This window comes from Callithrix jacchus, chromosome 1 (assembly GCF_049354715.1).
Source record: "Callithrix jacchus isolate 240 chromosome 1, calJac240_pri, whole genome shotgun sequence".
In the NCBI taxonomy this organism is placed as follows: domain Eukaryota; kingdom Metazoa; phylum Chordata; class Mammalia; order Primates; family Cebidae; genus Callithrix; species Callithrix jacchus.
The window spans coordinates 97439574-97463528 of NC_133502.1; the positions used below are offsets into that span (position 1 = coordinate 97439574).

A 23955-nucleotide genomic window follows, 5' to 3' on the forward strand; every position below is an offset into this window, starting at 1 on the left:
GGCTGGAGAAAACATCAAAGGAGCAGTTATTTGCTAATGAGTATAGATTTTGTAGAAGAAGAAATAGTAATTGTATATGTCTTTAAGTATGGAATGAGAAATGATCCATCCTATATGAAAAATGTATTAATTGAAAACATTTAGAAGCTTGCAGTAGCCTGGTACTGCTATTATGTAAGTACCAGCTAATGTGGTACTCTGAGGAGAGTGGTGGCTCCAGAGCGATCTGGAGTTGTTTTTTGAGGTGGATACTTCCAGTGTGATATGACATACTACTATTGTACAGTTATTCAGAATGCTGCTTCTTAAATATAAATTTGTTGTTATTGTTTTGTTTTCATATAATACAGATAGAGTAAATAAAGGGGATGAGGGAGGTTCTGATTGTGGACTGAAGATAAAACTAGCCAGCTTTACAATTTCTGATCAGGTCATTGGTATATACTTGTTGCTTTTAAGCCTACCTCCCCCACCTAATACAGATTGCCCAAGCCTTTTTCCTTTGTTACTGGTATTTATTATTTTAATATCTTATTTTATAGTAATTGCTTATTCATTTAGCTATTCTTTTTCTTGCTTTTGGAAACCTTTCGGGAATAAGTGCATATTCTTGTCATTATTTGCATTATTGGTAATGTGGCATGGGGGATGTTGTACATATTTTTTATCTTTACCTTCTTTCCTTTAGCTTTTGATATTCATCCTTTAGTTGTGCTCTGCATTGGTAATCACTAATAAAAGTCACTTTGGTAATAGTAGCCATAGTTAATTAACACAGGTCACTTGGGTTTATTTGTTGATGGGGAAAAGGAGTGGTGTGATCATAAACTTTCCTTTGAGGATTTTTTTCCTTCATCTTATTTTGCTTTTTCTCCTCTCCCACTTCTCAACTTACCTGCTTTCTGTGAGTAATATTCATTCCTGTGACTTCACATTCTGCCTGTATGTTGACAACTCCAAAATACTTGTAATCTCCCAGATCTGTGGATCCATCTTCCAACTCACTTATGTATGCCTAGACACAAAATTAACTGGTCTAGAACTCAGCTTGTGACTGCTGTTCTTCTACCTAACTCATAGCAAACCTGCATATTCTTAGCCACCCTATCCACCTACATACTCATTCTTCTTATTGGCATTTTCCTCTCTCTCTTACCCTTAACTCAGTCCATCAAAAAGAGAACTTTTTGATTTCTCTTCTAAAATATTTCTCAGAGCTTTCATTTCTCCCATCATCTTTACCATTACATTAGTCCAGGCTGCCATCACCCCTTGCGTGGATGACTCCAGCAACCATCTGACTGGTCTTGCTTTGTGTACTTCTAGTATCCTCCAGCTTCTTTGCATGCTCTGGTCATTCTCTTGCTTAGAAACCATTAGCTGTGTCCCAGGCATGTAATGGAATATACCGATTATTAGAGTCTCTGAGGTCCAGCATAAGGTCCACCTACACCTTCTTCTCCTCTTTCAGCTTATCCTCCTCTCACTTTGTATTCTTAGCATTCTAACTGCACTGACCATCTTTGAATTTTCAGAACAATACTTCTAAACCAGCTATGGAAAAGGACCAGTTTCTATTTTCCAACTTTTTCTGGACTGATACTTGAATAAAAATATGATAAGAATGAAATACTATGAAAATGGAAGAGAAGACCCCAAAGAATAAAAATATAAGCTCTAATTTCTTGTTACTAGATTCCCAAGACCTTTAATTTCTGTGTCAAATTGTTGTAAAGGTTTCTGAACCCTTCACTTCAGTTTCTGTACTTTTGTCACGATGGGCCAATAACAAAGAGTTTGTGAACCACACTGGTCAATGGACCACACCTTGAGTAGCCTTATTTTAGAAGAGATCCATCTCTTTGTCATCCCAGGGTCTTTGCATTTTTGCTTCCCTCTGCCAAAATGTCTATGCCTCCACTTCTTTAAGATTTTATTGTTATCCTAAACGTGGTTCAGTTTCAGGACATTGTGTTTAGGAGTAGACTTATTTTTAGTATACCTTGCTTGACACTTAATAGGTACTTTTAATTTGAAGACTCTTGTCTTCAGTTTTGAAGTTCTCAACCACTTTCTCTTTGAAAATTGCTTCCTTATCATTCCCTTTATTTTGTTCTTCTAGAATTCCTGTATTGGAATTTCTCAGTCTGTTATCCATGCATGTCTCTTAACCGCTTTTTCATGTTACCTGCTACAGCCTAGGTAAATTCTTCAATGGCGTTTTGTAATTCACCAACTATTCCCAGAATCTGTCTCCTGGGAGATTTTTATTTTAATGACTCTATGTTTCACATCTAATTTGCTCTTTTTTGTTTCTGCATTTATTTCACCTTTTTTTTTTTTTTTTTGAGACAGGGTCTCACTCTGTTATCCAGACTGGAATTCAGCAGTGTGATCTCGGCTCACTGCAACCTCCACCTTCTAGGCTCAAGTGATTCTTCTGCCTCAAACTCCCAAGTAGCTGGGATTACAGGCATGGGCCACTACTGCCTGAATAATTTTTGTATTTTTAGTAGGGATGGGGCTTCACTGTGTTGGCCAGCTGGTCTTGAACTCCTGACCTCAAATGATTCACCGGCCTTGGCCTCCCAGTGTCCTGGGCTTAAAAGCATGAGCCACCACACCCAGCCCTCCATTTTCTTGTTTATCTTACGGCTGTTATTCTTTCCCTCTTTGAAGATACTAACCACTTTTAAAGTCATTTGTAGATTGTGCTATTGATTTTTATTGTGTTGGTAAATTTATCCACTGTTTCTTCCGATCATATAGTTTGCAGGCTCATTTTGAGTAAGAGTCCCCCCACTCCCAGCCCTTTCAAGTCTCTCCCCTTCACCTCTTAATGATTTTGTGATTACTTCTACCTGGCTCTCTCAGAGCTTCAGCCCAAGCTTATGGTAGCATGATATTAGCATTTCAGACTTCCCATCCTTCAGTGATTGGGGCTTTTGCGGGACAAGTCACTGAGTTCATGAAAGTTCTGGCTGTGATTCCCTGTATCTTTCTTTCTGACTTCATAATTGCAATGCTATAACATCTTTAGCTTTAGGCAGAAGTCTCAGCCTTATTTTCTCAGCCTCCTTTCTAAAGTGGGAAGCCTTACTTCAGCTGCTCCATTCACGAGTCTGAATTTAGATCCCTGCCTCTAAGGCATTTTGTCAGTCTCTCTGCTGCCTTGAAGGAGCCACTGCTGCCTGCTTTTGGACCTGGCAGCATACCCATGACCTGACCTCGTGATTCTGTTCTTTTTCTGGTCCAAGGAGATACATATCTTATTTCTATATGCATATGTATCTTTTTTGTCTTTCTGTTTTGTATATGATCTAATTGTTGCTCTATTTTTGGTGTAGGGATAATAGGAACATGAAAGTGTGTCCTTTTTTTTTTTTTTTTTGAGACAGAGTCGTGCTCGGTTGCCCAGGCTGGAATGCAGTGGCATGATCACAGTTCACTGCAGCCTTAACCTGCTGGGCTGAAGCAATCCTCCCATCTCAGCCTCCTGAGTAGCTGGGACTACAGGCACATGCCCCCACACCCAGCTAATTTTTTTGTTGTTAAGTAGAGAGGGAGCCTCCCTATGTTGCCCAGGCTGGTTTTGAACTCCTAGGCTCAAGCAGTCTTCCCACCCCAGCCTCCCCAAGTGCTGGGATTACAGGCATGAGTCACTGTGCCTGGCTTCTATACCAACTTTTAAGGGAAGTCTTTCACTCATACTTTGCCTGGCTAACTTCTAATTAACCCCAGAGACTGTATCTATGCCCTTTAGTACTGCATAATGCTCCATTCATGGTACCTTGCAATGTGTGCCAGTCACATATTGAACTGAATAAGAGGTAGGTAGCTATGTAAGATTTTAAAATTCAATTGTATTAGATTTCTGGGAATAGCCCTGTCTTACCGTGCCCTAATTAACAGTGTAAGCACATTGGACTTTATCCTTTAGTCATTTGGGAGTTTTAAAGCCACTGGCAAAGTATGCCACTATTTTACCTGAAAGTATTATATATATATTTTTGAAACTGGGAAGGTGGAGGCAAGAAAAGATTTGAGAGGAGGATGAGAACTCCGGTAAGAATAGTGAGAACAAGAGCAATGATTGCTTGAGGACATAGTGTTAGGTAGCATTGGAGGGTTGTAATGATGACTATGGAATTAGAGTAGGGGTAGGGGAAGCCACATTTCTAAGTATAAGTGAAAAGAGTAAATGACAGTATTAGAGATGGAACTAGGAGACCACTTAACTTTTCCTAAGATCACTCCCTTGTCCTTTTCTCCGGATCTCTTCTTTTTCCTTGTAATTTTTAATCTATTTCCTTATCCTGATGTGAAACTGAGGTATCAAGTTAATGAATGTAAGTTCCCCCAACTTTTTTCAGTTGAGTTCAACGTTTTATAATCTTTCTTTCTTTCTTTCTTTTTTTTGAGACTGAGTTTCGCTCTTGTTACCCAGGCTGGAGTGCAGTGGCGCGATCTCGGCTCACCTCAACCTCTGCCTCCTCGGTTCAGGCAATTCTCCTGCTTCAGCCTCCTGAGTAGCTGGGATTATAGGCACATGCCACCATGCCCAGCTAATTTTTTGTATTTTTAGTAGAGACGGCGTTTCACTATGTTGACCAGGATCGTCTCGGTGTCTTGACCTTGTGATCCACCTGCCTCGGCCTCCCAAAGTGCTGGGATTACAGGCTTGAGCCACCACACCCGGCCCCTTTTATAATCTTTCAAATTCATCTTTCCCTGCCAGAATGTTGCTTTATTCAGCATGTATGCAATGTAGATGGTGTTATTCCACAAATTAGCCCTCAATTCAGTTTTATCCTACTTGGTTTTAACTATTTCCCAAGATACAGTATCAGTTATAAATCAATTTATTTTCATTTATAGGCAATGTATATAAAATAAGCTTGAATAATTGCAGCAATTAGAATGTTTACATTAAATGTCTTTTTCAACATAAATAGTAACTCATTGACAGATGTTGTCCTAGTCCATTCAGGCTGTTATAGTGAAATACCATAGGCTAGATGGCTTATAAATGGCAGAAATTTATGTCTCACAGTTTTGGAGGTTGTGAAGTTCGAGATCAAGGGAACAGCAGATTTGGTGTCTGGTGAGGGCCTGCTTTCTCAAAGCAAAGTGAAGGAAGTTGGAACTCAAGACCATTAGTTTCATCCATCTGCCCCCACCTACCTCCATCTTCCAACAATTTGTTGATATCTCTTGTTTACTTTTGGTATTGGTGGGCTGGAGGGGGTCTCCAAATGCTGGTGGGACCCCAGCCAGTGTCTGTGTCCAGGCTCTTGACACTATCAAGAATTCAAGGATGAGTCAGAATAGCGAAAATACGATTTATTACAAAACAAAAGTACACACTCAAGAAAGGGGACTGCAGGCATACTCAAGAGAGTCCCACAGTGGGGTCTGGGGTTTTTATCTTTCTGGGTTTCTTTAATCAAAAGGTGGAATATTCATGAAGATAACTGAAAAATGGTGGCGATTGCTCAGAACTGCAGTGTCATCCACTTTTACACCAAATATGGGTGTTCCTGGAACTGTCATGATACTGGTGGGTGTGTGACTTAGTATGTTAATGAGCATATAATAAGGTCCTAAGTGAAACCTAGGTCAAATCCAGTGCCATGTTGGGTCCAGTTGGTCTTAACCAGGTCCACACCCTGGTTTTTCAGGGTCTTATCAATCCCTAGTTTCTATAGCCATTTCAACAGTTTGCTTTTTTGCTAGTCATGTGAAACTGCTGTCTGGAATTTTCTATTCTCCTGTGACCACCCTGTATTATTTCTGTTTTATCGTCACCTCCTCTTGAATTTATTTTCTCCCTATGAATTTATCCTTAAAAAAAGTTATTTATTTATTTATTTTTTACTATTAACTTCGTGGTATTTGAGAAGGGATCAGAAATAAATGCTTCTGTTAGATTCTCTGTGTTTACCAGAAATTATAGAACTTTCTTTTCAATAATGTTCATTGTTGAATATTCATTATGTTATATATTCCTAGGGCATTTATTGGTAATTACCAAACAAAAGTCATTTTACCCATTTGTGTAGTATAATAAAAATTCCATCTGATGCAACTCTAAATCTGCATTATGTTTTTAATGGGCTGGGTGTGTTTATTTTAGGTCAAAGCTGGAAATATTGGTAGGACTCATAAAAGTAAACAGCTATATAGTATTTTTGTGCTTAGCAAAGACGTTTTTATTTTATCTATTATCTGAACTATTAAGCAGTTTCAGTGACCTTCATTTAAATGATTAGAGAATGAGACAATGAAACATTTCACAATTCTTTATTGGGATATTGTGGTGGTGCATAAATTTCAGGTCTATAGAGGAAGTATTGAAGATTGAGCATGTTTGAAACATTATAGGATGGCCAGGTGCAGTGGCTCATGCCTGTAATCCCAGCACTTTGGGAAGCCAAGGCAGGCAGATGTCTTGAGTCTAGGAGTTTGAGATTAGCTTCAGCAACATGGCAAAATCTCGTCTCTACAAAAAATACAAAAATGATCCTGGCCTCATGACAGGTGCTTGTAGTCGCAGTACTTGGGAGGCTGAGGTGGGAGAACTGCTTTAGCCTGAGAAGTACAGGTTGCAGTTAGCCGAAATCATTTCACTGCATTCCAGCCTGTGTAGCAGAATGACAGAATGAGACCCTGTCTCAACAACAACAACAACAACTATATATATATATATATATTTCACTTTCTTATGTATATATATGAAAGTGAAATTGAAAGATAGCAATATTTACACAGTGTTTTATCATAATAAACAATATACCCATGTTAATAGAAGTCTAATCACTGCCATATAATAAATATACTATTTGGATCTAGTTTTTAATGGAGGTGAAATTCACAGAGCATAAAATTAACCATTTTAAAGTGAACAATTCAGTGGCATTTAGTATGTTGACAGTGGTGTGCACCCATCAGTCACCCCTATCTTGTTCCAAAACCTTTTTATTACCTTTAAAGGAGACTCTCAAACCAATTAAGCAGTCACTCCTAGACCGTGGTAACCACTGATCTGCTTTCTATCTTATAGCTTTACCCTTTCTGGATATTTCATAGAAATGGAATCATACAATATGTGACCTTTTTGTGTCTGACTTCATTCACCTTAGCATGTTTTTAAGGTTCAGCCATATTGTAGCATGTGTCACTACTTAATTCCTTTTTATGCCTATAGCATGGACATTAGAAAATTTGATGAGAAATTATTTCTAATGCAACTGATAAATATAACAAGCCAGAGAAAGCCTTTAAAGTACTTAGCATTAGTTATATTTTGTTTTAATACTTTAAAAAAAACCTAATTTTGTATGTTTTGATATATTTCTTAATAAGGTATAGGGACTACTGTCAGTCTGTGGACCAGTTACCTTCATAATATTTCTCAGTTAAAGTCTCTAGACATGTCCCCAACGTTATGAGAGAGACCGAGTGGAAGCTATTGGTAAAACAGTACAAAGATATTAGTTGCCATAGACTGTTAACACTAGAATGAAGTGTTAACCTCTGTTATCTGTATTTTCCTTATGTGAAGCTAGTATTTGTTTGTTTATACATATATAGCAACTTTATCTTTTGAGAAAATTCAATTAATACAGGTAATTCTTGGCTTAATGTTAGTAGTGTCTAATACTTAGCTATGTGGTAAAGTTTACTGGTATTAACGTGCCTTATTTAATGTATCATTTACCATTTTATTAAGCTAATTTAAAAAATAGATTTTCATTTCTAATAGTTGTGGTACATATAACTTGAGTCTGGTTTGCATTTCTAGAAATCATTTATTGCTACTGCATAGAAAAGTCTCAGAGCTGTAATTACCATTGGGATATTTTCTAGGCAGATCAAGTCACATCATATCATACCTTTTCATCCCTTGGAAATCATAGTTACTTATAACTAAAAGTCCACCATTTATATTTGTGCTTAGTAGATGAAATGCTATTGTGCCCACAAATACAGAGATTGAAATCATCCGGAAAAATAAGTTTGAGACTGATGTGAACACCTCAGGATCCCAGACCAGAGTTGATTATAACAGAAGCATTGAGGCTTACCCTAAGTACATGATCCTTATAATTGAGATGCAGATAGGTATCTAATTAGTAATTATTAGTTTGTAAGACTTAGCTATACAGGGATTTTGATGATTGTATATATTTATGGATATTTATATTTTTGGTAGCCTCTTGGAAGAAGTTATTTCTCTCACAGTAAGTGTCTGAGAATTCAAAATAAGAATATAATATTATCAGCATAAAGAAGAATACATATTTAATGTTACATTCGTATTATAAAAGAATGTATAGTCTTTAATTGCTGATTGTAGCGTTCCATATAGTGCTGATAAGTTTTTAAATTTATTGTTCATATTTTTCACATTGTAATGGTTTTTGGGTCTGTTTGTTCTATTAGGTACTAAGAGAGGTGTTTTCAAGATTCCCCCATGATTGTTAATGTGTCCACTTCTCCTGTTAGTTCTGTCAGTTTTTGCTTTATGCATTACTATAGTAAGTATGTAGAACTTTTGAGTGATTACATCATTCTGGTGGATTGATCCCTTTATCATGAAATGCCTCTTTCTTTGGTAATGCTTCTTGCTTTAAAGTCTGCTTTGTTTTACATTAGTGTAGCTGCCCTAGCTTTTGTTGGTTCGTTTTTGCATAATACACCTTTTCCATCCTTTTAGTTCCAGTTTTTCTCTTTATATTTAAGATAAGAATCTTGTATGTACCATGTAATTGTATTTTATAATCTAGTTAGGCATCTTTGTCTTTTAATTGGAGTATTTACTCCATTTCCATTTAATGAATTACTAATACAATTGAGTTTGTAAGTTACTATATTTGTTTTCTATTGATTTCACTTGTTTTATGTTTTTTTCTCACCTTCTTTGAGATTAATTAAAAAATGTTTTTGTTATTCTATTTTTGTTTCTCTGAAAGCTTGTTCCATTCTCTTTTACTACTCTTCTACTGGTACTCTAGAGATGATAACATGGATATTTGGTTTATTAGAGTATAATAAAATTTACTCTTTTTGCCTTTTCACAGACAATGCTAGGATATTAGGATGTATTCTACTCACCTTTTGACCTTTTGTGTTATTGTCATATGTTTTAATTGAACTCCATATATTTCTTTTTATTAGTAGTATTTCTTAAACTTTTAGGTTCAGCAGTACATATGCAGGTTTGTTACATAGGTAAACTCATGTCATGGGGGTTTGTTGTACAGATCATTTCCTCATCTGGCTTCTAAGCCTAGTTTCCAGTAGTTATTTCTTTCCGATCCTTTCTCTCCTCCCACCTTCAACACTAAAGTAGACCCTAGGATTTGTTGAAATGAACTCCTTATTTTTTGAGACAGAGTCTTGCTCTGTTGCCCAGGCTGGAGTGCAATGGTGGGATCTTGGCTCACTGCAACCTCTGCCTTCTGGGTTCAAGCCATTCTCCTGCCTCAGCCTCCTGAGTAACTGGGATTACAGTCACACACCACCATGCCTGGCTAATTTTTTTTTTTGTATTTTTAGTAGAAATGGAATTTTACCATGTTGGTCAGGCTGGTCTCAAACTCCTGACCTTGTGATCCGCCCACCTCAGCCTCCCAAAGTGCTGGGATTACAGGTGTGAGCCACTTCGCCCAGCCTACTGTCTTATTTTTTACTCCTTTGAAGGTAATGTGCCTTGTCTGGATGCTTTTAGGTTTTTCTGTTTCTGGTTTTTAACAATTTTGCTATGAGTGCTGAGAGCTGGTTTTCTTTGTATTTATCCTATTTGGGATTTGTAGCCCCTCTTAAATTTGTGATTTGAGTCTTTCATTGTTTTTGGAAAATTTCCAGCCCTTAGCTCTTCAAATGTTGCATCTGCCACATTTGTTTCTCCTCTACAGGTTTAATTTATGTGGAGATTTCAGTTTTCTCTCCTTTTTTGCTTTTGTCCCTTCAGTTTCGACATTTTCTATGTAACTATCTCTGCTTCACTAATTCTCTTTCCATCTCTGTCCAAAAGACAGTTTTAAACCTGTTTTTGAGGTCTTAATTTCATTTATTTATATGTCACTTCTAGGCTTTTCCATTTGATTATCTTTAAATAGATAACAGACAGTGAAATTCATTTCATCATCTGTTTGGGCATATTAATTACAGTTATTTTAAAGTTCATGCCTGATAACTCCCATACTGAACTACTTTGGGTCTGTTCCTGTTTCTATTTCTTGATACGTCTGGTAATATATTGTCAAATGCCAGGTATTGTGTATAAAAACTTGCAGAGGCTCTAGGTATCTTCCCTCATGGAAGATTCATTTTATCCTCTGGTAGGCTTTTAGAGTAGGGCAATTGCCCCAGTTTAGAGAGCCACTGAGTTGCCTTAAGGTAGGGTAGCAAAGTGTGTGAAATCTCTTTTAACTCTTGGTTCACCCCTGCTCGCCTTCTAAGCTGTAGCCCTCCAGAGGTCACAACTGAAGGCCTAGGCTCCTCCTCTCCTCAGCACCACAGGACTACCAGAAATTCCTGTTGCTCACTTGTTTATTTTTTGTTTTGGTTATTTTGCTGCTTTATGCTTTGCTTTTTAGCTTCTTGTACTATGTAATTTTAAAAATTGTCAAATGTCTTTAAGGGAAAACTGTCAAGTGTTGAGGTCACATCTCTGCAACTCCCTTCTTTCAGGAACCTTGGCAGCTCTGAACTTCAGTTTTTGCCTCCAATCCTTTGAAATTGCTGACAGCTCTGATGACTTCTCTGCCTCTAACAGCTGCCCTTGCTTGGCCTGGGTTCCACTGGACTTTGCTCCACGTACCTTTTTTTCTTTGCTGATTTTGCTTTGTATCCTTTCACTGTAATAAGTCGTAACTGAATTTGACTGTGTGCTGAGTCCTGTGAGTCTTCCTAGCAAATCACTCCCTCCAGTGGTCTTGGGACCACTGATAAGCATGTTCATTCTGAATTTCTGTTAAGGTTGGTTATCCCAGACAGAGATTCTAATGTTCTACTGAGAATGATCAGAGACAGATGGTACTCTGATCCTTTTATGGATGTGTGCAGCTGAGGCTCAGAGAGAGAAATTTACTTGAGGCCATCCATCTAGAAATTCCTGTCAGAATCAGGAATTGGATTGAGGTCTAACTCTAAAATTCCCATTTCTTTATTGTATCTTGTATCCCCCAAGTATATATAACCAAAATTGCTAAAAGATAATGGTTTCAATTTTTGAAATGCTCTTGTATAATTTGGATAATTTAATCATTTAACACTTTTATTATGTATAAGTAATGTTTTAGATCAATGACAAAATAAGTTGGTGCTTAGTGACATAGTTAATTGCTGCTTTCCAAAGCCAGCTTTAGTCATACAACTGCTCCTTGACTTACAGTGGGATTATGTCCCAATAACCCACCATAGGTTGAAAATACTATAAGTTAAAAACCTATTTCCTACATCTAACTACCAAACATCATAGCTTAGTCTAGCCTACATTAAACATACTCAGAACACTTAAACAGTAGCCTGCAATTGGGCAAAATTATCTAAGGCAAAGCCTGTTCTATAAATAAACTGTTGGATATCTCCAGTAACTTATTGAGTGTTATACTGAAAGTAAAAAGTGGTTTTGCAGCACTGTAAAGTTAAAAAATTGTAAGTGGAACTATTACAAGTCAGGGACTGTCCATATATTTTTTTAAACAAAAGTACAAATAAATGAGCACATTGTTTTTTCAAATAGAAAAATATTCTCTTGTTGGATATTCTGTATGCTAGTTCTTTGTGTGTATGCGTGTATGTCTATGTGCTGTAGCCTTAAGCCTGACAAAAATTGTTACTTGCATTTTCTATGGATAACCTTGTTTACTTTGTGATATTTAGGAGATGTTATATTTATCTCTCACAACATAGGAATAAAATTTTATAAATTATATAAATGAAATACCTCTGGTATTTGTACAAATAGAAAGATTTTCTTTCAACCTAAATCTGACATTTCAATACAAGAATATAATATACAATCAGCAATTCACAAATTGCTGATAATTTAGACAATGGCGTATTTTTCTGTGCAGCATTTTCAAAAAGTTTTCCCCCATGATATTCCAACTCCATGGGCAGTGCTTTGCTTTCATCGTGCCTGTTGTAGGTCATGGAGCTGAAGATCTACCTTCTGGTGTCTTGGATGGCAAATCAGCTCTTATGGAAAGAGATAGCTTATATTTGAGGGAGATGGTGAATTTTTTAGGTTTAGTTTTATTTTATGCTTAATAGCTTAATATGAGGGTAGCCAGAAAACTTTCTGAATCTGCATAAAGCAAAAATTTTTTCTGTTCTCTTTAGAAATCAGTTGGAATTATAAACCTTTTCTGTATCATAATGACACCATACAGCAGAGAATTTCAATGCATTCATCCTGTGAGAAAGCCTCTCTGGGTGACAGTTTTGATGTTTTTATTTAAGCAGCATGAACAGGATTTGGTTTTGGACTAAAATACTGTATTCTTTAGAATGAAATATTTCTGAATTGCTTTTGGCTTAGTCTATTCAGAGTAGAAGGAGAAACGTTAAGGTAGGTGTACATAGGGCAGCTGTCAGAGGAAGCAGAACCAGGCAAAAGGAGTAAACTTACGTGAAACAAATGGGGAAAGCAAGGAAATGGTGGCATTAAAACAAAGTAATCTTGATGGGAAGTCATTAAGTACTGGTTAGACTTTATTTTTCTTATAAGAATTTTTGGACTCTTATCTGCTTATGTAAAGTGATTATTTTATAACCATAGGGCAAGTGTTCTTGAAGTCTTTTTTTTTTTTTTAAGTGAAGGTTTTGTGAGAATCATAGGAAATAATGTCTATGAAAGCATTTCCTAACTTGTAAAGTGCTCAAAACAAATGTTGAAATTATTAATAAAAGCAAAGATGAATTGCTGTGATTGGTCTTGTGCCTCAAAGTTTGTTCACTAAAGTAAAATCAGTGGGATGGGGTAATAGAAAACTTGAGGGTTTCATCAACCTCAAGGCTTTTCATAAAGAGTTTAGCAAACATTTATTGAGGTGCCTGCAATGTGTCATGGCCTTCTGGAAACTGACAGGAGGTACTCAGATGGGCAAGTCACAGTTCTTGATCTTAAAGATGCTTGTGATTTAGTACTGAGAAGATATGCACACAAATGAGTGGTTTCAATTGCATACAAAAAGTGATGAGATAGAATGTACAAGGTACAAAGGGAATATGGAGAAAGGACATATATCCTTAGGTGGGCTTTAAGGACAAGCATCTGAAGATGAGACTGAGGCGTGTTTTGCAAAAAGGGTAGTTAGGGGAAGAAAGATGTGAAGTATACCTGCATTTGTCCTTTATAAAGGTATTCCTTTATAGCAACTGGATACTTATAAACTGAGACTGGGTTATTTATAAAGAAAAGAGGTTTAATTGGCTAATGGTTCTGCAGGCTGTACAGGAAGCATGGTGCCACCGTCTGCTTGGCTTTTGGGAAGCCTCAGGGTGCTTTTACTCATGGTGGAAGGCAGAGCAGGAGCAGACTTGCCACATGGTGAGGGGGGAAGTGCTATGCTCTTTTAAATAACCAGATCTTGCATGAACACGGTGAGAATGCACTCATTACCATGAGGAGAGGCACCAAGCCATTCATGACCCAAACACCCCACCCCCAGGCCCGACCTCTGACATTGGGTACTACATTTCAACATGAGATTTGGAGGGGACACACATCCAAACCATATCAATACCTTATGCAGAGAAAACAGTGCTGACGAAGGCTTGCAATATGAAATGTGAGGCATGGAGTGGTCAGGATATTGAGTGGCAGGACTTGCTTGTATAGAACTTTGGTGAGTGATACCTAGCAGACTGGAAGAGGATTGGGCTTGGTGGGGAGAACAGTGAGCTCTCCAGATGCTACAGTTAAGGTGCATGTGAGACAGTCATGGGACTATATCTGGCAAGTCCATGCATGTACAGAAGTTCAGTAGAGAAACTGGGCCTAGAAATTTGGATTTGGAAATAATCAGAATACAGATTAAAATAGATGAACTTGTTCAAGAGGGCTTGCTTATAAGAGCTGTTGGCTAAGAACACCACAAAGATATTCCTCAAGAAGAGCAACCCCAAGGCACATAATCGTCAGATTCACCAGGGTTGAAATGAAGTAGAAAATACTAAGGGCAGCCAGAGAGAAAGGTCAGGTTACCCACAAAGGGAAGCCTATTAGACTTACAGCAGATCTCTCAGCAGAAACCCTACAAGCCAGAAGAGAGTGGGGGCCAATATTCAACATCGTTAAAGAAAAGAACTTTCAGCCCAGAATTTCATATCCTGCCAAACTAAGCTTCACAATGGAAGGAAAAATAAAATCTTTTATGAACAAGCAAGTACTCAGAGATTTTATTACCACTGGGCCTGCTTTGCAAGAGCTTCTGAAAGAAGCATTATAAATAGAAAGGAACAACCAGTATTAGCCTTTCTAAAAATATACCAAAAAGTAAAGAGCATCAACATAAAGAAGAATTTATATAAATGAATGGATAAAATAGCCAGTTATTACTTTTTATTGCATTTTAGGTTTTGGGGTACATGTGCAGACATGCAAGATAGTTGCATAGGTACACACATGGTAGTGTGTTTTGCTGCGTTCCCCCCCTTCACCCACATCTGGCATTTCTCCCCATGCTATCCATCCCCAGCTCCCCCCCACCACTGTCCCTCCCCTATTCCCCCCAATAGACCCCAGTGTGTAGTACTCCCTTCCCTGTGTCCATGTGTTCTCATTGTTCATCACCAGCCTATGAGTGAGAATATGTGGTATTTCATTTTCTGTTCTTGTGTCAGTTTGCTGAGAATGATGTTCTCCAGATTCATCCATGTCCCTACAAAGGACACGAACTCATCATTTTTGATTGCTGCATAATATTGCATGGTGTATATGTGCCACATTTTCCCAGTCCAGTCTATCATCAATGGGCATTTGGGTTGGTTCCAGGTCTTTGCTATTGTAAACAGTGCTGCAATGAACATTCGTGTGCATGTGTCCTTATAGTAGAACGATTTATAGTCCTTTGGATATATACCCAGTAATGGGATTGCTGGGTCAAATGGAATTTCTATTTCTAAGGCCTTGAGGAATTGCCACACTGTCTTCCACATGGTTGAACTAATTTACACTCCCACCAGCAGTGTAAAAGTGTTCTATTTCTTCACATCCTCTCCAGCATCTGTTGTCTCCAGATTTTTTAATGATCACCATTCTAACTGGTGTGAGATGGTATCTCAATGTGGTTTTGATTTGCATTGCTCTAATGACCAGTGTTGATGAGCATTTTTTCATATGTTTGTTGGCCTCATGTATGTCTTCTTTTGTAAAGTGTCTGTTCATATCCTTTGCCCATTTTTGGATGGGCTTGTTTGATTTTTTCCTGTAAATCTGTTTGAGTTCTTTGTAAATTCTGGATAGCCTTTTGTCAGATGGGTAAACTGCAAAAATTTTTTCCCATTCTGTTGGTTGCCGATTCACTCTAGTGACTGTTTCTTTTGCTGTGCAGAAGCTGTGGAGTTTGATTAGGTCCCATTTGTCTATTTTGGCTTTTGTTGCCAATGCTTTTGGTGTTTTGTTCATGAAGTCCTTGCCTACTCCTTTGTCCTGAATGGTTTTGCCTAAATTTTCTTCTAGGGTTTTTATGGTGCCAGGTCTTATGTTTAAGTCTTTAATCCATCTGGAGTTAATTTTAGTGTAAGGTGTCAGGAAGGGGTTAAGTTTCTGCTTTCTGCACATGGCTAGCCAGTTTTCCCAACACCATTTATTAAACAGGGAATCCTTTCCCCGTTGCTTGTTTTTGTCAGGTTTATCCAAGATTATATGGTTGTAGATATGTTGTGTTGCCTCCGATGCCTCTGTTCTGTTTCATTGGTCTATATCTCTGTTTTGGTACCAGTACCATACTGTTTTGATTACTGTAGCCTTGTAGTGTAGTTTGAAGTCCAGTAGTGTGATGCCTCCCGCTGTGTTCTTTTTGCTTAGAATTGACTTGGCTATGCGGGCTCTCTTTTGGTCCCATATGAAGTTCAAGGTGGTTTTTTCCAGTTCTGTGAAGAAAGTCAATGGTAGCTTGATGGGGATAGCATTGATTCTGTAAATTACTTTGGGCATTATAGCCATTTTTATGATATTGATTCTTCCTAACCATGAACATGGAATGTTTCTCCATCTGTTTGTGTCCTCTCTTATTTTGTTGAGCAGTGGTTTGTAGTTTTCCTTGAAGAGGTCCCTTACGTTCCTTGTGAGTTGTATTTCTAGGTATTTTATTGTTTTTGTAGCAACTGTGAATGGCAGTTCGTTCTTGATTTGGCTTTCTTTAAGTCTGTTATTGGTGTATAGGAATGCTTGTGATTTTTGCACATTGATTTTATATCCTGAGACTTTGCTGAAGTTGCTTATCAGTTTCAGGAGTTTTTGAGCTTAGGCGATGGGGTCTTCTTGGTATACTATTATGTCATCTGCAAATAGAGACAGTTTGGCTTCCTCCTTTCCTATTTGAATACCCTTTATTTCTTCTTCTTGCCTGATTGCTCTGGCTAGAACTTCCAGTACTATATTGAATAGGAGTGGTGAGAGAGGGCATCCTTGTCTAGTGCCAGATTTCAAAGGGAATGCTTCCAGTTTTTGCCCCTTCAGTATGATATTGACTGTTGGTTTGTCATAAATAGCTTTTATTACTTTGAGATATGTTCCATTAATACCGAGCTTATTGAGGGTTTTTAGCATAAAGGGCTGTTGAATTTTGTCAAAGGCCTTCTCTTCGTCAATTGAGATAATCATGTGGTTTTTGTTTTTGGTTCTGTTTATATGTGAATTACGTTTATAGACTTGTGTATGTTGAACCAGCCTTGCATCCCCGGGATGAATCCTACTTGATCATGATGGATAAGCTTTTTGATGTGCTTTTGCAATCGGCTTGCCAGTATTTTATTGAAGATTTTTGCATTTATGTTTATAATGGATATTGGCCTGAAGTTTTCTTTTCTTGTTGAGTCTCTGCCGGGTTTTGGTATCAGGTTGATGTTGGTCTTATAAAATGATTTGGGAAGGATTCCCTTTTTTTGGATTATTTGGAATAGTTTCAGAAGGAATGCTACCAGCTCCTCTTTGTGTGTCTGGTAGAATTCGGCTGTGAACCTAACTCAGAATTTAGAAACTAACTCAGAACCACACAACTTCATGGAAACTGAACAACTGGCTCTTGAATGTTGACTGGATAAACAATGAAATGAAGGCAGAAATAAAGAAGTTCTTCAAAAACAATGAGAATGAAGACACAACATACCAGAATCTCTGGGACACATTTAAAGCAGTTTCCAGAGGAAAATATATAGCAGTAAGGGCCCACATGAGAAGAGTGGAGAGATCCAAAATTGACACCCTATCGTCAAAATTGAAAGAGCTAGAGGAGCAAGATCAAAAAAACTCAAAACCTAGCAGAAGACAAGAAATAACTAAGATCAGAGCAGAACTGAAGGAGATAGAGACACGAAAAATCCTTCAAAAAAATCAATAAATCTAAGAGCTGGTTTTTTGAAAATATCAACAAAATAGACCACTAGCCAGACTGATAAAAAAGAAAAGCGAGAACAACCAGCTAGATGCAATAAAAAACGATAAAGGGGAAATCACCACAGATGCCACAGAAATTCAAACCATCATCAGAGAATATTACAAACAACTCTATGCACATAAACTAGTAAACCTGGAAGAAATGGATAAATTCCTGGACACCTGTGTCCTCCCAAACCTTAACCAGGAGGAAGCCGAAACTATAAATAGACCAATAACAAGGTCTGAAGTTGAGGCAGCAATAAAGAGCCTATCACATAAAATAGCCAGTTAACATCAAATGGCAGTAACCCTAAATTTAAGTCGACTAAATCCCCCAATCAAAAGATACAGCCAAAACCTAACGGTATGCTGCATCCAGACCCATTTCACATCTAAAGTTGTGACTCAAAAGACTCAAAACAAAGGGATGGTGAAAGACTTACCAACCAAATGGAGAGCAAAAACAAACAAATAAAAAGCAGGAGTTGCAGTTCTCGCATCTGATAAAATAGATTTCAAAGCAACTATATTCAAAGATATAGTGGTAAAAGGATCAATGTAACAATAAGAGCTAACGATGCTTGTGATTTAGTACTGAGAAGATATGCACACAAATGAGTGGTTTCAATTGCATACAGAAAGTGATCAGATAGAATGTACAAGGTACAAAGGGAATATGGAGAAAGGACATATATCCTAAGGTGGGCTTTAAGGACAAACATCTGAAGACGAGACTGAGGCGTGTTATGCAAAAAGAGTATTTAGGGGAAGAAAGATGGGAAGTATACCTGCATTTATAAAAAGGCTAAGAAAGCATTTTTATAAATACAGTGCCTAGGTCTGAGGATTACATAGAGGATGAGGAGAACATGGTCACCATTAAGAAGGGACAGAAAGGAATTAAGCAAACTATAATAGAAGGGTATCAGAATTTTCACCACAATGAAGTGCAGTAGAGAGAGCTAGTAAAAATGGACTGGAAAATGGTGATTGGAATAGGATTCTGAAGACTAGTTTTAGTTGGAATGTTGGGGGTTGTAATTTTTTGTTTTTCTCTTTCCCCTATCTCAGTATTTATTCCCCTAGCTCCTTCCAGATCTCCTGATACCTTCTCTCTTTTCTATGTCCTCTCTCTCTCTCTCTCTCTCTCTCTCTATATATATATATATATATATATATATATATATGTGTGTGTGTGTGTGTGTGTGTGTGTGTGTGTATTTTCTCTCTTTCCCTTGCTAACTTCCTCCTCTTTACACACTCAGCTTGACTAATGTGCCTGAGCTAGCACTGGTGGGCTCCTCACAATAGCTTGATGTGCTCTGTATCCTTCAACTCTAATGTAGACCTTAATGAAGCTGTGCCTAGGAACATGATTTTATTAGGACCTGGAGAAGCAAGAGTAAAATGTTAGGGCCAGTGTGGGTTACAGGAGTGGCATCAGAGGAGTGGACCAGTTCCATACTCTTATTCCACACTTATCAGAATGGGTGATTTCAGGACGCAAATGGAGTTCTCATAGTCAACATGATGAATGAGCCAAGACCAAGAACTGCATCTTCCTGAGCATTCCTTGTGAAGATGCTTCCTTTAATTTTCCAGGTACTTGCCTTTTGTCTTAAAAGTGCACATCAACACTTGATACCAATATTGCTCTAAGATTCCTTACTGTCAAGGAGCTTATTTAGTTCCATCCTGGGCATCCTTCTTGCTCCTGAATCATACTTCTCTCATTCTGTTTCCTCACTGACTTCAGCTTATAGGACTAGGTTTTTTCTGTAAACCCTTTCCTTTTGTTCAAATTGATTAACTCTCTGATATTCAGTTTACCACATAGAACTAGATGCTTACTCTGGTCCCAGTGCAGTGGCTGGGCTCCCAGCAAGCAGATTCACTTCTGCCAAGTCTGTTTTCAGATTGGGGGAAAGGTGGGCTAGATTTCTGCTGTCCATGGATCTCTTGAACAATGTGTACTTCCCTGCCCACCTACACAACACATGGATTTTGTGTTCTTCCTACCTGTTGGGAGACACTGGCCACTTCTTATCTCTCTGGAAGCAGCCTCTGTAGTTCTGGGTGGTGTCCCCAGCCCCTGTGCTGGCACAGTGCATAACTTTTTAGTACCTGTCTCTTCCTCACATTTTGATTATCATTTCTTCTTGTTATGACTGTCTCCAGGAAGAAAGTATGTGGCAAGAGAAGATTTGTCTTTTCTTACTTCCCTCTTTCCCCCTTCTTTGCTTCAGTTAGTTTTCCTTTTATTCTCAGAATCACCTGGGACACCTCTGAGAATTTGAAATACAAACTCAAAAAGGATGAATGAATTATTATATTTCAAAAGAAACATGATAAGTCATTTTAAAAGGTCAAATAAGATTGGGCACGGTGGCTCATGCCTGTAATCCCAGCACTTTGGGAGGCTGAAGCAGTCAGGAGTTTGAGACCAGCCTGGCCAACATGGTGAAACCTCATCTCTATTAAAAATAAAAAATTAGCCAGGCATGATGGCAGGGGCCTGTAGTCAGAGCTACTCAGGGGACTGAGGTGGGAGAATCGCTTGAACCCAGAGGCAGAAGTTGCAGTGAGTCGAGATCATGCCATTGTACTCCAGCCTGGGCAACAGAAAGACTCTGTCTCTTAAAAAAAAAAAGCCAAATAATCATTTACTTTAATCTAACTTGTTTCTCTAAAGACCTAACAGATTCATACTGAACATTTTAGTCGCAAATTAAAAACTGTGAAATTGTTCTTGTGAGTGTTAGGTAAGTTGTGAAGTCTCAGATAATCCTCCAAGCCACTCAGCTTGATTTATTTGGACTACTCTATCATGTTGCAAGCTCTGAACTTTTAAGAGGAAGTTTGCTACATTAGAGCAAGGTGGTTTTACAATGCATTTTTCTCTTTAATGAACAAGATTAAAGCAATGATAGGAAAAAGGTATTCTTGCCAGATGAGTCTTGCTTTCTCTTCTCAGAAAATGAGAACCATATAATCTATTAACTTTCCCATCCCACCTTAACTTCCAGATATCTGAACTGAATTTAATACTCAGTTGCAGGGATTCTCTCATTTTAGGTGCCTAACGACATCTGCTTCTCTCTTATTTTAACAGATTCTTGTACCCTTTTTATTGTCTGATTTTATAGGTTTTAATTGCATCAGCGATAGGAAATCCTTTTTGGAAACAGGTGGGAAATAAATAAACATACATCTGTATGAAATTAAGGTAGTTTTGGTCACTACCGTAGAGATTTTGAAATGTTTCTGTAGTGTTTCTTTGATATTGTGTGTGTGTGTGTGTATAGAAATCTCACAAATGGGGAGAAATCAGAATAATGTGATATTTTTCTAGGACAGAATAAGCTGCAGAACCTAGTAGAAACGTTGTCTCAGTCCCAAACAACCTGCTTCATGAAATATTTAGAAGCACTTAGTGCTTTTAAGCAAATGTCTTATTCTGTGTCCTTAGGGAAAGTAATTAATCTGGGTATAGAGTGTTCACTTGTTTTTCATTTTTATTCTCGACCCACGGAAACTGGGAGGGTGGGTATATGGGCTGTTTTTTGTGGAACCTAATCACTTTATAGAATTAGAGTGAGTGGTTTTAGTGTATTACTCAAGAAGCCAATTAAATGCTCACAGTTTCTTGTAAGGACTATTCAAATTATGTGTTGCCTGCTTTACAGTGATAAAGTAGAATTTAAAAATAAATCTTAGCCTGCAAATTGATAAAATCTTTCAAAGAAATAACCTGATGAGAGAGTTCATTTTTCTTAAGCTACCTAACTTTAGGATATATATTGATACTCTTTTAATTAATAATTCATGTTTCATGGCTTATTGTCAACACAAGGAACTTTCACCTATTATAAATCGCAACTTGTTCATTTGGATAAGATTTTAAAGTGAATGCAGCTTATATTATATTGGAATCAAAGTTCAGTATGGTAAAATAATCTTATATTAGGACCTCAAAACCTAATAAAGTCCTGTATGTTCTATGTGTTTTGGCTACAGCCCTACCACTTATGTTTTGGATGAAGATGAACCTCGATTCCTTGAAGAAGTTGATTACAGTGCAGAAAGTAATGATGAGTTAGATATTGAGTTGGCTGAAAATGTGGGAGATTATGAACCTTCTGCTCAAGAAGAAGTACTTTCTGACTCTGAGTTATCAAGAACATACCTACCCTGAGCCCAGTGCCATCTCTTGTTAACTGCAAAGAAGAAATGAAATATCTTGGTTTTTATTACACAGGAAATTTGAGAGAAATGAGTTTATACAGAGCTGACTCAAAAAGACAAAAAGTAACTTGGGCCGGTTTGGTTTTAAGACAATAAATATGTTATTAATTAATGATAAAATTGGCGCTTGTTTTATTTTAGATATTCAGTGCACTTTATGTAGCATTGAATGATCAGATACTGGATTTACTGAAAAAAAAAAAAAAACAAAAAAAAAAAAAACATAAAAAACCCTGAGTATCATTGCATGAATTTTTATCTCTTTATGGTTATATCCTGCATCAAATGGGTAATTTTGAAGTGTGTTCAGAATATAAAATTGAAATTTTTGAGTTGTTGAAAACTAATATATATGTACATGGATTTCTATAGATGTGTTTGTTTAGAGGTGAGTAGATATTGAATATAAGACTGTTTTTCAGGATCATGTTTACTGTGGGGCTGTGACTGAAGTACTCCAGGGTTTGCCTTGAGATCATTACATTCTACATTTACCAAATTAAACAAATAAAAACTGTATTAAATGTTGCATTCATTTTGTCATCTTCTTTAACCAGCTCAGATTATTTGACGTATAGAACTTTGTGAGAATATGATAAAAACCTATAAAAATATTATAAAAAGTTGTTTTTAAGAAAGTTGGCTGGGCATGGTGACTCACGCCTGTATTCCCAGCACTTTGGGAGGCTGAGGTGGGTGGATCACTTGAGGTCAGGAGTTCGATACCAGCCTGGTCAACATGGTGAAACCCTGTCTTTAGTAAAAATACAAAAATTAGCTGGGCATGGTGGCACACACCTGTAATTCCAGCTACTCGGGAAGCTAAGGCAGGAGAATGGCTTGAACCCAGTAAGTGGAGGTTGTAGTCAGCCTAGATTGTGCCACTGCACTCTAGCCTGGGCAACAGAGTAAGACTTTGTCTCAATTAAAAAAAAAAAAAGGAAGTTGAATATTCTAGTCTTAAGTTTTGTTATGATAGAGGTATACCCATACCTATCATAAGAGATATATCTGAACAGCTCTTTTAATATTGTGCCTCATGGATACACCTAATTACTGCAGTTGAACAATTTGTCAAGAAGCTTAAAAAAATGCAGTGAGAAGATGATCTGATGTTAAATGTACATTTGTCTACTGAGCTTATTTAGCATCTCCTGAGCTGTGCTGTGCTGTGCTGTGTTGTAGACTTAGTGAGTCAATTGACTTAGGGCATGCTGACACCATTATCAGAACCCTAGATGACTGCAGTACATCTAAGCACTTTCTTGTAGTGACCCTACCTGGGTTTTAGCCCTCTTGCTGCAGGAATGACTTTATTTTTAAACAGAGCAAATCCATTGATTCTGGATAAGTGTTTTAAGAACTATGTTTCTGATATAATAAAACAACCCCCAAAAGATCCCTCATTGCAGATTGTTGCTAGGATTCAGGTGCTTCAGTTTTGACACATATTTTCCTTACTTTTTCCTAGATTATAGTGTTTTTAACCTGTTATTAAAAAAAAAGATAGAGATGTAGTTCAGATTTTTGCATTTTCTAAATTAGTGATTTTTCTTTATAATATTTAATGTATTTCATTCACAGTGTAGAATCTTTTTGGTGTTTAGGGAGCCATGCTTAAAAACATAGTATGGAGCAATTGAAACGGGTCTTTTTCACTAGCCTAATTCTTAGTAATCTCAGAAAACAAATGTCAAATAGACCATGAAGCTGAACTAGCCCTCTTAGTGTGGTAACCAAATTTAGGAAAGAAAGGTCAGGATAATTTAGCAAGGAAAGTATTTAATCATTTATTTAATATTTATAATTATAAACAATTATTTTATGATTTGTATATTTTATATATAAAGCAATTACATATTTCATTGTAATTATACTTTTTCAGAGAGTAAATTTTGGAGCTGCCATGTCCATACAATTGTTCCTTAGTATTCTTGGATTGGTTCCAGGACCCCCACAGATACCCAAATCCACAGTTGCTGAGGTCTCTGATATAAAATGAAGTAGTGTTTGCATTTAACCTATAGACATCCTCCCGTATACTTTAAATCATCTCTAAATTACTTACAATGCCTAATACAATATAAATGGTA

At 37.3% G+C, this 23955-nt stretch overlaps 1 protein-coding gene across 17 annotated transcripts in view; it reads left to right on the top strand.

The window, feature by feature from the left end:
* Positions 1 to 22393, top strand: part of AGTPBP1 (ATP/GTP binding carboxypeptidase 1) — a 185195-nt gene extending 162802 nt beyond the window's left edge. For 10 of the 17 annotated variants that reach the window (XM_078367459.1, XM_078367413.1, XM_078367421.1 and 7 more), the window contains one exon: positions 21635 to 22393. In XM_078367459.1, the coding sequence (XP_078223585.1) occupies positions 21635 to 21812 (178 nt within the window). In that variant the 3' untranslated portion in view covers positions 21813 to 22393. Of the gene's footprint in view, positions 1 to 8445; positions 8541 to 10698; positions 12944 to 21634 lie in introns of those variants that run through there. The other 7 variants (XM_035303471.3, XM_078367452.1, XM_078367453.1 and 4 more) reach the window with 3 other exon arrangements.
* Positions 22394 to 23955: the final 1562 nt, after the last annotated feature.